The 16,168-nt window shown below is 36.5% G+C and overlaps 1 protein-coding gene across 2 annotated transcripts in view; it reads right to left on the reverse strand.

The window, feature by feature from the left end:
- The window catches only part of LOC135075741 (uncharacterized), a 155,332-nt gene that overhangs the window by 80,686 nt on the left and 58,478 nt on the right, over positions 1-16,168 (reverse strand). For both annotated transcript variants that reach the window (XM_063970209.1, XM_063970208.1), the window contains exon 2: positions 787-897. In XM_063970209.1, the coding sequence (XP_063826279.1) occupies positions 787-862 (76 nt within the window). In that variant the 5' untranslated portion in view covers positions 863-897. The remainder of the gene's footprint in view (positions 1-786; positions 898-16,168) is intronic.

Here is a 16,168-nt window from a genome sequence, read left to right on the forward strand (position 1 = left end):
CGTTGACGAGATGGAGCAAGAGCGAGAGCGAGAGCGCGAGAGTGACGGTGACGGGGTGCGCGAGCGCACGCAATTTTAGGTATTTTAGTCTCCACGGTAGGAGGAATAACCTCTATAATTTACTAGTGGTAAATGGAGGATTTGGTCTACACCCACTACGTTAACCAGACGGGTCGGGAATGCTTTATTGACGTAGGAGTGAGATCCGCCATCAGAGGTACTCGCTCCAGAGTGAGCCATAGACTAAGCCGGGGCTGTGAACGAGTGTCCATTTAAGAACAATGATTCACCCACCCAGAGAACTCCGTCAATTTTTACTGGGTAGGCCCGCTCTTCTGTTAAGGAGAATCCCGCAACATAACCTATTGGTCGTCCTCATCGACTTGTGGGTAAGTATACGCAACGCATTTTTCGAATAAAAAAAAGATAAAGCTAGTGACTCACCGGCGTTGACGAGACTAAGCAAGAGCGAGAGCGAGATTGACTGCGGCGGGGTGCGCGAGCGTCGCGCAATTTCAGGTATTTTAAGTCTCCGCTGCAGGAGGAAGAACCTCTCTAAGGCAAATGAAGGATTCGAACGATACTTTCCACATTAGCTAGACAGGTTGGGGAGGCTTCGTGGACTTAGGCCTGGTTCAGAGACGTGCGATAACGATTTCACCGATTTCTGGCTGGTTCTCATTGGTGAGGCACTGAGGCGGTAACCATGCAAATAATGTATGAAATTTACCCTGCAACCACGTGATTATCGCTATACCTAAACCAGATATAAAGCTAGTGACTCACCGGCGTTGACGAGACGGAGCAAGAGCGAGAGCGCGAGAGCAACGGCGGCGGGGTGCGCGAGCGGCGCGCGCCGCATGTCGCGCCCACCCAACCGCTCATGCCATGTCGCTTCTGGAACAAAGACAAGCAGTTTAATGAAAAGTTACTTTAACTCATGTCCTGTAAGTGCATATTCGCTCTCGCCTTGAAAAGCCCGGATTATAGTGTTCGGGAAAGACAGCAGCAGGCAACGAATTCCATTATAAAAGATGCTGTCGGAGTGCGACACCAGCGAGTAGTCCAGAGGCACTGCTCCAGCACGAAGCGGGCCAGCGTCAGTGAAAAACAATTTTATGATATGTTACTTTAACTCCCCACACTGAAAAAATGTTTGGTTACTGCTTGCTTACACAACAAAAGTGACCACCGAACACTTTGGTTATGAGGAACAAAATGTTGTGTAAATTAAACAAATAATTCTGTAGTGAGCTAGACTTAGTTTGCTTATAGTTAACACTTAGTTCGGTGGTCACTTTTGTTGTGTAAGCAGTAACCAAACATTTTGTTCAGTGCATGTGATTAAGGCAGATTAGAATAGGGATAGGGTGGTCATTTGTTCGGGTTTCCCCGGATTTGTCCTGTTGTGTTTGTTGATTTGTGAAAATGTCATTCTTAGGCCGCTAAAATTTAGAGATGGTAACCCTAAATATCGATAGGGCCAATAGGGCCACCCCCACTTTTCCAGAGGATATTGTAAAACGCGACCAAGTGACAAATAAAATTATTATCAGATATCCATAACCCGTCTGCATCTACTAAATTATGGATTGGTGGTGAAGTCGCAGTAAAATGATGATAAAATACTATGACAGGTTTTTGATTTCATCCTAAAATTTCACGTTACTGAAACGATACGTCGTCTGACCCAGCAACTAGGTGGAATGTATTTAGAATTTATATTTTAGTACATAAATTAGCCAGATTGTAAGGTACTTAACCGTGTCAGACAACTTTGAATTAAATTAACAGCTGTCTAATTTGCATAAAGTACATCAGCCAGCATTCACACGCATGAAGAATACATTAATTACCGCAAAGGCCCCATAACCCAATCACAATAATCGAATCATTCCGCTCACGCCTTTCCGTTCTTAACAAAACAACTCAATAATTTTGCCCGACGCTAATTGCGTTGGCGGAGTTCTGCCACTTGCGACTGCGAATAACACCCTGCACCCATATCACAGAAACAAAAGACAGCCAATTAATTGGTAATGACGTTATTTTAGGCACATCTTTTATGAAAACATTTCTTTTTAGCACTGAAAACCAGGGTTTTCAGAGTTAATTGACTGTATAAAAATTTAAACTGTTTTAAAAACAAAATAGGTACCTATATTTAACTATTGAGTAAAATTGATTTATTGAGTAAAATAGAATTTTTCATTAGACAACAAATTTCTTAATTTGCAAGGAAGTTTCAAGGTGTTCAAAGTGGATAGAATTAATTGAAACCATACTACAAGATAACGTGACGGAATGCACAGCAAGATCGTTCATTTCACACGTGGTTGCAGTTACGAGTATTGTTTGCGAAAGGAGATCCGTGCACGTCAGATTCAAAATTAGAAGGCTTCCGTTACGTCAACTGACGTAGTAAGAGCCACAGCACACAAATGCTATTTTTAGCATCATCGATTTTGTGACTCTATCGATATGCAGCATGGCGATTTTGCGAATTCGGTATCGAAATCGCGCGTTTTAGCGACAGTTGTCACTGTGTCGTTCTTCCGAAAAGCGACTCAATCGTCGCGTTTGTGTATTAAGTTTGTGGTGTGAAATGTGTGGTCGCTACATTCAGCTTCTAAAAATCAGCAGACATGTTGACACCACCAATCAATTGACGTACTTTTTAAAACTGTCAAAACGAAACTCTCCTATAGATTTTGTATGGCACTACAAGCAAGTGACGTGACTATTTTATCAACTCAATTAAACTACTTTTTTCAATTACAATGCGAACAAAAATCGTAATTAACTGGTAATTTAAAATTAATTAAGTTTTTAAGACCAGAATGAAGGGTATTTTTTGAAAAAAGTTGTGGTTTTGAATTATTGGGGTATGGTGTCAAACTGTCTGTTTGTGAAAGGAGATCCGTGCACGTCAGATTCAAAATTAGAAGGCTTTCGTTACGTCAACTGACGTAGTTACACGCTTACGCAACCCCACCGTGTAGACCCAGCTTAAGAGTTGGCGAGTGGTAGATTGGCAATAAAATCACATTGGCCGTAGCGTGAGGGGTTCAAGGGTATTTATTTTGGGGTTCCTCGGTCACACACCTAATAAGTTATATTCGACGGAGATCGTTTGGTACAGGCGAAGAAGGGTCTGGAGGTCGTGATAATGATGTATTTCCTGGGGTTTGATAGGGGTTACTGAGGGTTTCCCCGGAGTTTGGTTTCCTACACGAAATTGTTGTGTAATTAATTATGTTTTCGTGAGGTTAATAAATAAATAAATAAATAATAAATAAAATCATTTATTACCAAAATATCATTACATATTTTCACATAATAACGTTGGACTCCACACTAGGCAAGCCTGTGTCGTGGAGGCCAGGAGACAGTTTTACGATGTAGTAGGTACTTAAAACTAACAACAATATTAATGTATGGATGCATAATCAGATGTTACAATCGATTGAGCGCAATATCTAAAAATATAAAAGGAGAAACTGACTGACTGACAGATCAACGCACAGCCTAAACGGCTAAACGTAGGCACTTGAAATTTGGAAGGGACGTAGCTTAGGTACCGTAGAGGTGCACTAAGAAAGGAATTCCCGAAATTCCCACGGGAACGGGAATTAGCGGGAAAAACGGGAACCACGCGTACGAAGTCGCGGGCGGCCGCTAGTTAAACATATTTTTTGTTTTAGCTGTCTGTGATATTTAAAACTATCGTTTTTTCATATCACTACATTACTTTCTTGCTATAAAATCGCCTGAATGGGCCAGTTTTAATTTATTTATTTTCTTTGTACATTTTGTGTTGTGTACAATTTATAAAGAGTATAAGAGGTATGCTTACGTACATACATACATACATATATGCTTCTTGTATCAAAAAAAAAAATATTCATTAATTCCACTCTGAACCCTTTAGATGACTTCCGACTCATAACCGACTCTATTTAACCGACTTCAACAAAAGGAGGAGGAGGAGGAATATCCTTGAACATTTACACTGCACTTCTAGTCCCAAACTAAGCAAAGCTTGTACTATGGGTACTAGACAACGGATATAAACATACTTAAATACTTTTTTTTTGTAAATCCAAATTTATTATACATGAAAACACCCAGTCCAATACAAACAAATATGTTCATGCACACAAATGTTTGTACTGTGCGGGAGTCCGTTTTGAACCACTACACCAAACGGCCGACATTATTTAACCGACTTCAATAAAAGGAGGAGGTTGTCAATTCGGTTTGTATGTTTTTAGGTAATACAGATTGGACTGCCACGGGTTAACTTTCGCCCGCTAAATTCATTTTGCATGCACTTACATTTTGTTATTTGCGTAGTGGAAAACTGATACGGTTGTGTTTTCATCTAACGAATGAACTCGAAACAATGTTAACTGTTAACTAATCGAATTCTGGTTAAATTACTCTTGTTTTTGCAAACAGCACGAGAAAAGCATGAATGTTATACTGAGATTACTCACATTGTAAACTCATTTACTGATTTGTTTCATAAAATGATCGCATGATATTTTTCTCTTAAGATTACCCTGAAAAATATTAAAACACTATTCCTAAGTGACATGCTTTTGTTTTAGGAATAAGTGTAAAATGAACTTTCGGCTAACAATAATAATAAGTTACTGTAAATAAGTGTTAGATGAACTTAGCTAAGAATAACTTATTGTAACAAAAACTTTGGAAGTTTCGTGGAACCTGTGAATATTTAGTTTCTTAGACACCAACTGGATTTTGGTATTTTAAGCCTATATTTTGCATCTCTCAAACAAAAAAGCTCTTACTAAATTATGATGTACCTAGTATCAAAAATTGTAAATAAATAAATCATATTGCAAATTAAAAAAAAAAAACTGAGAATAGTGGAACTTCTCTATAAATCTTATTTAGAATCACTGTGGTTTAATTGGGGAAGGCCTTTGTCCCTTTGACCTTTGTCCAGCAGTGGACGTCATTTGGCTGAAACGATCGAACTGGCATTAAAATAAGTTTCTTACTTTGGGTTATGTCTTTTACCTTCTAATGTTAATCAAAACGAAGGGTCAATGTTAAGTATGATTTACACTTTTATATGCTCGCCTGACCAAGGCCTAGATTTCGGTTTATCGAACCAAAATCACTGATTACAAACAACGAGCTATTTCGGACTTTACAACTTCATTATTAAGGTCCAATGTAAACTGAAATGACCGGTGAGTGTAGTATGACGTAACATCAAACTTGTTCCCACGCAATATTGGATAAACTACGGGATGAATATTACACTAATAATGTTAGAGGAGCTTGTTCGAACTCGTTCCTGATTGAATGCATCATTTCAGAAATAGATCAAACAATATTTTAGTACGGAAACATGTTCTCATGAAACTCCACATTCAATGCGTTTCATAATAAGACGTCATCTAAAGAAGTGAAACCATAATCGCATTCATAGTGGCCCCGCTATGTCTTCCAATGTGCAAGCAAGACACAAAGGACATTTTACCCAAGGTTCCAAGCTTCTCCTATCTCTGGTGAAATAAAAGTTTAAATTGAAATCTTTCCGCATTTTTATAAAAGTCAGGAAAAGCCACTCGAGTTCTTGCCAAAAGCATTAAACGTGGTAGGTGATCAAAATTCACTATTATACCTAGTTCAAAGATAAACTTTTGCGTACCCTTTAATAATGTGTGGTAAAGATTGTTTAATGCTGTAGATCATAATATTTAATAAGCATCACTACTCTAAGAGGTATACCAATATATCTTACAGTAAAGCACGTCTGTTCAATATTACGGATATTTCAAGCGCAACATTAGTTTCACAACAAGCACGTAGTTGGATGGCTTAACATGAGTGTTCCGTCTGTGGTATTTGTACATGTATGCAGTGCACGAACATAACATAGAAAGTGTTTCGCAGGAGGTTTCATTTCTCATCACAAAATACAGTGAGGCATGTATTCTATTCTGTCACAATCTAGGTGTAATTTTTGAATGTATTAGCTGACAAAAAAATTATAAACAAACGTACACCACAACCGCGTAACCGCGTATTATTTGTAAATAGGTATAGGTTCCCTGATCCTATTTATTTATTTATGGCAATTAAATTTCCCTGGGCTCGAACTTTGGTATAACAAAATCATGTAAAGTAAGCATGGTGATTTAATTCAGGCGTACAGAATCTAGATAATATGGCGTATCAAAAAACCTTATAAAACATTTTCAGAGGATGGGTTATTTTTTCCAAACATACGACAAAAATCGGTTTCCGATAACGTTTACTTTGTATCAAGAGACGCTTTTATACTTTTGTTCGTTCACAAAATACATTATAACATAGTTGTAGTTACGTGTGATATCTTTGTGTTAATATTATGCATGGAAATGGAGCTATAACAGTTACCCATGAAGTTTTCCGCTTTATTATGAATTCATAACTGAAATGTCTAGGGAATATTAAGAATAGTAAGATCCTCAGTCTTAGTTTCTAGCGAATATTCTCTAGCGTAGTTTAAAATGTATTATGAAAAGATGATCTCATATTTTTATTGCGAATTCTATGAGAAAATGAGCAATTTGTAGCGCAGTCAGGTAGCTCAAAGACAGTCTAGCAGAAAAGTAAGAATTGCTGCTGAAAATGTATGTGTGTGACATAGTGTCTCAGGTAAGTTGTTATTTTGAAAAGGAACGATGCACTAATTTTGTGTTAGGTATGCGAGTTTAAGAAAGTACTTACTCCTATTGCAGTTTAGTGAGGGTCATATTCTGATCTAACGTCATCACCTTAATCGATACTCGAGTAAATATTAATGATTGTTAGAATAATGGAGTGTTAGATACTTAGGCAGCTGAATTTCATTATTTCTAAATACGACATGAAATTCAAACTATAAATCCAGTTCCAATCCAGTCAAGCCTCTAGTCAGAAACAAGTCCGAGTCTATAAAAAAATGTGTCAGCGAAACGATATCATTGGTCAATCAGATAGACTACAAGAGTTAAAGATACAATTTAGAATCTTGAAAAAAATTAACACGCGTATTTTCCGCTCGCATAAATTATAAACCAGAAAGGGGCAAAAACCGTACTTAGCACCATTTACGTGTCAAGTTTGCTAATGACAGAACTTTGATTGGCAAACTTTGACAGCAAAACACGCTCGATCTTGCCCGGTGATTTATTAATTGAATTCCAGCCCTTAATCCGTGCCTGTGTCTCTGCAAACTAATCGCCGTCAAAACGCACGAGTACACACATAACCTTGGCCTCTATTCTCCAAGTCATAAGACCGTCTTTGCTGTGAAATGGCACACTTGATGTACAGTCAATCGTGCATAATTAAAACAGTCTAGCTAATATTATTAGTATACGCCTGAATGATAAAGTACCCAGGAGTGACGGTGAGCCACTTCAATCTAGACTTACTTAGATGAAATTTCGCAAGGAGATTGTACCTAATAAACTGTGTGTCTCAAGTGTCAAAGTTCAAAAATCAATAGTTTTAAGGCTGAGTTGTACCATCTTACTTTAAGCTTAACAAACGTCAACAATCTGTCAAATACTACACAAAAAACACCGCTTATCGTTGTAGTTACGGTTAAAGTGAGTTTGTGTAACTCAGGCTAAAACATTTTTGGAATGCCAATACAAATAGAAGGCTTATGTGTTTAGTAACAAAATGTGAATCAAATTGAATGGACAAGTTTTAAAAAGACGTCAGTTTTGCCATTCATTTTACTAAACTAATTTCACAATCGATTAAGGCGAAGGATGCCTTTAATCGCTTAATCGAGTAGATAGATCGACTTTACTTTAAAAGAAATCGATTTGAAATTGCGTTTTAAGAGATAAAACTCGTTTATGGTTAATAGATGTTTAAAATTCCATAGACTAGCTAAAGCTTGATGGTCATTGTAATCTGTTTAAAGTCCTTTGTTATAAGAGCTGTTGTCTTTACTCATCTATATCCATAAAAGGTCACTGACTGACTCACTCACACATCACGAAATCTCAGAAACTACAAGTGCTAGGAGTTTCAAATTTTGCATAGGGGTTCCTTGTAGAACGTAGGTGTTAATTAAGACGGGATTTTCCAAAAGACAACCCCTAAGGGGGTAAAACAGTCGCGGGCGGTTGCTAGTTTGGTATAACTACTTACTACCTACTTTGTTTTATGGAAGCTATCAGACTATCAGCTCCATTCAGGCTTCAAAGTAGTCGTAGCAACTGAACAGTTTATTCGAATGCTTCAAAAATAACTCTCTAGGGGTTTCGCTACTCGTAGAAGTAATCGAGTGTCTCCCAGTAGAGATTTGTTGTCTGGATCCATCATTCTAAAACAAAACATTTCTCTTCCAGTCTTTAATATCTACTAAACTAAACACGTGGCACTTTTTCTTATTCGTTTCGCTCTTGGCAGAGCGGTCGTGGTCACGTTGAGGCGTTCACGTCGATTATTATAGAGGCGGATACAACTCTCCGCACGATCCCGCCATATCTCTCTGTTGGCAGACTGTCTGGTGCAGTCGCTTGCCGTCTCCCACTGCTGATTTCACTTGGTCGGTCCAGCACATAGGTGACCTGCCACGCGATCGGTTCCTTCGACTTTTCCTTGAACGACTAGAGGCACGTGGCTACAATAATAATATTTTTAGTACTTCTTGTACTGCGTGTTTTGCCCACATTCACACAATAATGTCACATCTATTGATTGACAAGGGCATTACGTTAAAATTAATGTTTTTTAATTATTCTGAAGACTAAAAGAAAATAATCACATTATTAGAAAGATAAAAATTGTGAAGCTGTAAAAATGTTTTACTTTTAAAGACTTCAGCGTGTTAAGGTGTCAAAAACTTCAGGCTTTTTCGATTAAACGTACAAACTTCCTCTTCAAAGTAAATAATTTCGGCTCCACACACCATCCTTTATGAATGTAAATACGCTCCAACGAGCAATAACTCCATCTGAATATAAAATATCTTCAGTGGAGCTGCAAGCTGTTATATCGCTTAATTAATTCCATCGTAGAACTTCTTAATAAAACATAAAACTCTTAATCTTTGAAGCTGCTAGAAGATTTATGCCACGAAGAAAAAGTGTATGAAGATTTAGTAGCTCTTATTAAAGTAATTTGCGAAATCTTAATAAAGAGCAACTCTAATTACGATGATCTGTTTTAATTTTGTTTAACTGACAAGTTTTCAGATTTAATAAGAGTTTATTTTTATTAGACTACGAACTTGAAGATTAGCTTAAACTTGATTGATTTAAGCTAATTTGTTAACGTAAAAATTCTATAGGTTCTAGAATATTATTACTTGGGAGTTAAATAAACAAAACATAAAATGTAAGATTTTACGTACCTACATTGAATAAGTTTGTAAACGAAAACAAATTAGTTTTCAAAAAATACAGATAGGTACTCTAGCTGATACCTAATAGAACTTCAGTTGTAACGGAATGTTATTATTATAATATCAAGTCAAGATGATTTTCCTTGAGTAACAAACCGAATACTTCAGGGAAACACAAACAATAATAATAAAGGACTGCGCAATAAAAGGATGTATGTATATCGGTAACATAATATTATCCACTATACCATTTTGTTCACTGAATAGGCAAGAATACCAACAACGTCATAACTACGCGAGTAACTTGATAAGTGTGAAATCAAAGAACATTCAACAATGCAATTTTCTCACTCAGAAAGCAAAAGGTATAATGCCAATATGAAAAGCAGATACCAGGGCCGTACCACTGAGTTTTTCTCTCCATTTATAGTCGCTTATTCCATGAAACAAAACAAATAAAAACTAGCTGAGACTAATATCTACTACGCTTTTATACAAGATGGATGCCATCAATATCATGGATTAACAAAATAAAATATGTGAGTAAAATTTACAAAAAAAACATAAAGAGTACAGCAGGAACACTTGATGAGCGTCTTGAAAAAGCTGCTCGTATTTAACAAGAACAGTTTAGCAAGGTCAATATAATTATTACGTCTGATGTACAAAGCCTAGTATTAAGTTCTTGATATTCCTTCGGTTTGAATTATGGTGTCGGTAGGTAATTTGTTAGCAGTGAAACAGGCACAAATTTGCGAAGCTAGAATTCAATCAATAAATCACAGAGCAAGTTCGAATATTATTAATTGCAGTTCAAAGTGGCCAGAAGTACCTAAATTAATCAGGCCCCATAACACCCTTGCTACGGCCCTGGCAGATACGTACAAGTCATCGGAGTGAAAACGTTTTCCGTCCTATCGGCCACTGTGAATAGTTCTTTGTGAGGGACTGCAAAGCCGACATATTGTGTAGAGTGAGAAGGGTCCATTCATGGGCAGATAAGCGAAACATAATAATCGAGCCTTATTTAACGCTGAAACTTGTTTTAGAGTAGGCGCACACCGTTGATTTTTAGTTGGCTGATAGTTGTGCCCGATTTTAAATTGTATGAAGAATCGGCCAAATCGAATCGGCGTAGTGTGCGCACTCCCATACATGCCCATACTGATCAACTGCCCGACTAAACTATCGGCCGACGAAAAATCAACGATGTGCGCCTACTCTAAGTTTCAGTGAAATTTTAATATGAATTCAAACTCTTTATATAGGACCTTTTCAGGGTACATAAACACCTCCCAAAATACTATAGCTTGCAGCTTGCCCTACCACCACTTCGGGACAGCATATCGGCTAGTACCTAGAAAAGGTGGGGGAAGAAAGTTATGCCCGTTTTCGCCATCAATCAATAATTTTTAAGTGACCCCTATGGTAACATAACAGGCATTTTGTTTTCATAGGGGTCACTTAAAATTAGGGGTTGATGGTGAAAACGGGCATTAGTCACCTTTGCCAGCCTGTCGAACCCAAATAATGCTTGCTTTGCCCATCTATCAGTGGGCTGTGGGACACAGAAATTGTAATGCATTTAAGTATGTACACCTAACATTTAGGTTAAGTTGCACCACATAACTTTGACCGTAACTACATAATAATATAACGATAACCGGTGCTTTTTGTATGGAGTTTGACAGATTTTTGACGTTTGTTAGAGTTAAAGTAAGATGGTGCAACCCAGCCTTACATACACTGTTAGATAAAATAGATGTAACTTATTTATCCGACATAAATAGTATTAAAAAACTTATATGAAATGGTGCTTACATTTATTTATGAACCCAGAATATTTTTATTATCCCAGGAAAACTTTAGTTCCCAGAGGAAGTGCGCTAAAATTTTTGGTACACAAATGATTGTCTCTCGTAGCTTCACAACTTTGCTGATGCATGGAAATTGTTTCGAATAAGTTTGACTTCTTTAATATACATTGTGGGAGAAATGATTCAATGAGGGTTTCACCATTGCTTAAAATTTTGGCAATTTTTCTTCCACACGCGTATTAACTGACTTTTTGCAAATTCAAAGAACGTGATTAATATTTTTATTACTTTTATTATTTTGGAAAGTTGACGGTCAAAAATGCCTAATTATAAGCAATTCTATTACTTACCATTTAACTAAATTGTCACTTTGGAAGCTACAAGAACTTTTGCTTTAGAACCAATGCACGAAGGAGCACTTTCAATTGGACTAATCAAGTCACTTCTTCCGTATCGAGTAGAGAATCTTAAAATAGCACGTTTTTCTTTACGCCTGCAAACTTGAGTGCGATCGGTAATGAATTCTTAACAGGTTTGGATCAGCCCTATATCTTTTGAAAAACTTTACCGAAATCCACAGAAGAGAATTTCCCTGGGGTTGGGTATTTTATTGGTTGAGTTTGGGTTTTTGGGATGAATTTTGTATTGAATATGGGAAAATTTTGCTATGTCGATAAAAACTGAATATTATGAGACCCGTTTCATTCTTAAGCCTACTTGCACGCACTACATAAAAGTAGATAGAGCTGTGAGAGGCTAGAATTCTTTAGTCCATAATTCCTGAAAAAATAATTTTGTATCTCTTCATTAATGTACGCGAAAAACGATTTTAACTTTAGTAGATTCTGTCCTTTTCTCACAACTTGCAAAACTCACACGTGTAAAAAAGACGAATAGAGCAGGTAAATCAAAATCAAGACGGGGAGATAGTTACCGTCATTGTGTCGTTTTCTTTTGTCTTCGTTCTCGGGAACTATTCAAAGTGTCCGATAGGCTAAAACAAAGGTTTTTACTTCGCTAAGTTTCTACGAAAAAGTTTCCGCATTCCATTTTGGAGAGGAGGTTTGTGGTTTTAGCTTGAGTGATTGGGAAATGAAAAATAATTTTGCTTTTACTAAAAAAGAACAAATGACAGCACATCAAACTCAACATTGTGGCATCTAGTGGTAATGGTTGGTATGTGGGATTGGAATAAAAATGTAAATTCTGATTTTTTTATGCATAACAAGGCAGTTATTTGTCCACAATAGCACCTGATGTTAAGTGGAATGTAGTCTAGGATGGCTGTCGTCTGTAACTACATTTATTTATTTAATTTATCGATCAACAACATAATAATATTACATAGGACAACACAAAGATAAATGCTGTGCTCTGGCCTGGTCTGGTGTGTTTTGCAGTCTGATAATTATGTTGATTTTACAGACCGTGGCTAAACATGTGTGTATTTTCTCATAAGGTAAAAAAAGTATTAGAAACTATTGAAAAAGCTCGAAAAACTTACTGAAATGAAGTCTGAATACCTGACAATAAAGGCGATGAGGCGGTGATCACGAAACATAACTCCTGTTTATATTCCCCGAAGATAAATTGAAAAGAATCCCTCTAATCCCGCGATAGCCCGGAATGAGTCCCTCGTTTTTCTTCTCAATATTGTTTTTAAGGGTGTGGGTTTATAAGGATTTTGTATCATAATGGAAGATTATAATAATTTGCACACTTCAACATTTTGAACAGAAAGGAATTTATTATCTCTACCAGGGGCCAAATGGGTTATAGATACAACATTATAATCATTTTATGTAAATTTTCCCAGTATAGTTAATATTGCAGGCTTTATTTAACCTTGTACAAAAATTAGTATGATTGCATACTTAGAGGGCCCGTCAAGTGAGGGTCGAATGAGCCATGTTAGGTGTCTACGGCAGCTCATAGATTCTGTAGTCCATTTTCCTGGGTCAAAAAAAGGAAGTAAAAAAAAGTCATAATTACAGATATGACTTTTGTTCCTGGGTGAGTTTTAATGAGTTTTTTAGTTTTTAATATTTGAAGAAAGCGGACGCACCTTTGCTGGAAAATTGCGGTTTTAAACGCTGAGCCTGCGGGCGTTCAGTAACCACTTGGTAACCGCATGGAAACCGCGACCAATACGTTTGCAAAGTTTATCACCAATGTGCGATGCAACGGAAACCACAAACTACAGCCTGGAAACCAAGCGCGCTTTTGTTTAAATTTTTAAATTGATAGGCGATTTCGTATCCGTAGTGGACCCGAGTGAAAACCATAAATTTTTAAGCATTGCAATTAAGCGCTACGTGCACCCTTTACATGATATTGTAAGGTAATATAGGATACTCACACACTTCCTAATAATTTAGTTTAACGTAGGTAACTACAATAAATTGTCCACGTTCTTCAAAACCCAAGAAAGTATGACGTCTTTCATTCGTTAAATCGTCGTCGTTAAATCCATATTACGTACACAGCTAGATTAAAACCTCCTCCAAGGATTTCCACAACGATCGGTCCTGCGCTGCCCATGCCCAGGCACTTCCCGCGACCTTCACCAGATCGTCGGTTCACCTAGTGGGAGGCCTGTCCACACGTCTACGTCTCCGACCCGTGGTCGCCACTTTAAAACTTTTCTGCCCCAGCGGCCATAAACTCTGCGAGCTGTGACCCGCCTACTTCCACTTGATTTAGTTCAGATAGTAGTCATTCAGATAGTATGTTTGAAACATACTTTTTACAAGTATCTCATCATTATCATCATCATCATTTCAGCCATAGGACGTCCACTGCTGATTATAGGCCTCCCCCAATGCTTTCCATGTTGATCGATTGGTAGCGGCTTGCGTCCAGCGCTACCCTGCTACCTCTACGATCTCGTCGGTCCACCTTGTAGGTGGACGTCTCACGCTGCGTTTTCCGGTACGCGGCCTCCATTCCGTACAAGTATCTACGTGACTTTTTACGTGTTATTCTATCAAGGTCACACAAAAATAGAATGAATACCTTATAAGGGGGATCCACGAATCTGGTATTAAGCAGTTAATAAAAATGAATCACAATGGGCTCTCCCTGACTACCGATTTGATTCCGCGGGGATAACGAGTGTTTAGATTGGAGATTCATTGGAAATCTGACGATTTTTCTTAACAAAAACGTTTCGTCCTTTTCTGTTTGTATAATTTATTATGGGATTTCAAACATAATCTTACTCTAAAAAAGTTTAGTAGGATTTTCTAAAGAATTTTAAACCAACAGGAATATAAGAATTCAATTTTTAGTTTAGTTAAGTAGTTTAAAGTTAGTATTTAGTTGGAATAAATAAATTAATAAAAAAAACTTGTTTTATATTAAATTTGAATTCCTATAGATAATTTTAAATTTTTGATGATAATTAAGTGTTCTAGGGCAGAAAAATAGTTCAATTTTGTTCATGCACTATTCTGATAGAAAATCAATTCAATTGTCCTTTTCTATTGCACACTACACAAAAATTACAATTTTAAGTAATATTAAGTAATAAGAAAGTAAAGAAGGCAACATTTAAGAGGTTATATAGGTCAAAAGAATAAACAAGACCCAAAACAAACAATGAAATAAGTAGCTAAGTATAAACGCTTGCTTTGATCATGAATTCCTCCAATTCTATAGGTAACATAGCTACTGTTCGATTTTCTTCCCAAAAGTTTATTTTTCTTTTATCTCTTAGCTAAATTACATTTAATTTGTTACAGAACCCTACGCTCTTCCTTACGTTACTTAAAAAACAATAAACCCCCCAAACAAAAGGAACTGCCCAACCACTCAGCCGTGTGTAAACAAAATCGATTCAGTGGGCATTTCGCGTACTGAAAAGGCTTCCTAATGCGGGTAATCTGGAGAACAACCGGTAATATGGCGAATCGGAGATTCCCAATGCTTTTATTGCTAAGTGAAGTAGAAATAGCGCGGCTTTAAATAAACGAATTTGCTGTAGGATTCGCATTTGCATATTGGTTTTGTATTTTTGTTAGGGATATTCTGGATTGGGTCATTCTACGATAGGGTAGGTGACAAGAAAAAAAAAGTAAAATCCACTTTTTTAATTATTTATGATATCAACAATATTTGTCTAACATAAAAAATCTTATAAAAAATAACGACAGAGATCAAACTTAATTATTAAATTTTAAAATGAACAATTTTTAAATAATGAGATAGACAGAAGTGACCTTAAAGTCGACAAATGTGACACTTTGTGTTGTAGGCCTTAAGAATTATAAAAATTAAAACAAAATCAACTCGTAATATATAGCCTTTAACGTTAAAAACTAGTTCTCAGTCTCAAATAATTCAAGGTAATCAAAAGTTTAAAATTAAAAAAATAAGAAAAAATGTCGTCAGAAAATAAATCATTTCTGTCGACGAATCAAAACATAGCCTCATCACTAGACGATGACATTAAACGAATGCGTTTTTGTTTTGCCGAATTAGGAAGATCGTCAAATTCTTCAAACTGAGTCTTAGAAATGTTTCATATAAATAAAAAAAAATGTTGCATGCAATACTTTATGCATGGCAATATTAACAAAACGATCACAACAAATGCGTTTCGTTCTACCGATTTTGTAATAAAATTTATAAAAATGTAATAATATAGCACAAAAGAAATCTCAAACTACTGTTTTTTATTTTGGCATCACTAATGTTTCATGTTATAAAAAGTAATTGCATTTGCAATTGCTCATTACTAACAATCATATTATTATTGAATAATTTTCAGAGAACGGAACGTTCTTGATAGAATTTGCCAAATATCGAGCCCGAAAGCCGTAATAATATGCCCGAAAGCCGTAAAAAAGTTAAATAATCATGTTTTTGTCTGATAGCGCTATTTTAAAATTCTTTAATAATTTAGACAGAAACATGGATAATGGTAAGTGCCACGATGTAACAGACAGATACCTACATATCACGCACACAATAAAAC

Source organism: Ostrinia nubilalis, chromosome 10, assembly GCF_963855985.1.
Source record: "Ostrinia nubilalis chromosome 10, ilOstNubi1.1, whole genome shotgun sequence".
Lineage (NCBI taxonomy): Eukaryota > Metazoa > Arthropoda > Insecta > Lepidoptera > Crambidae > Ostrinia > Ostrinia nubilalis.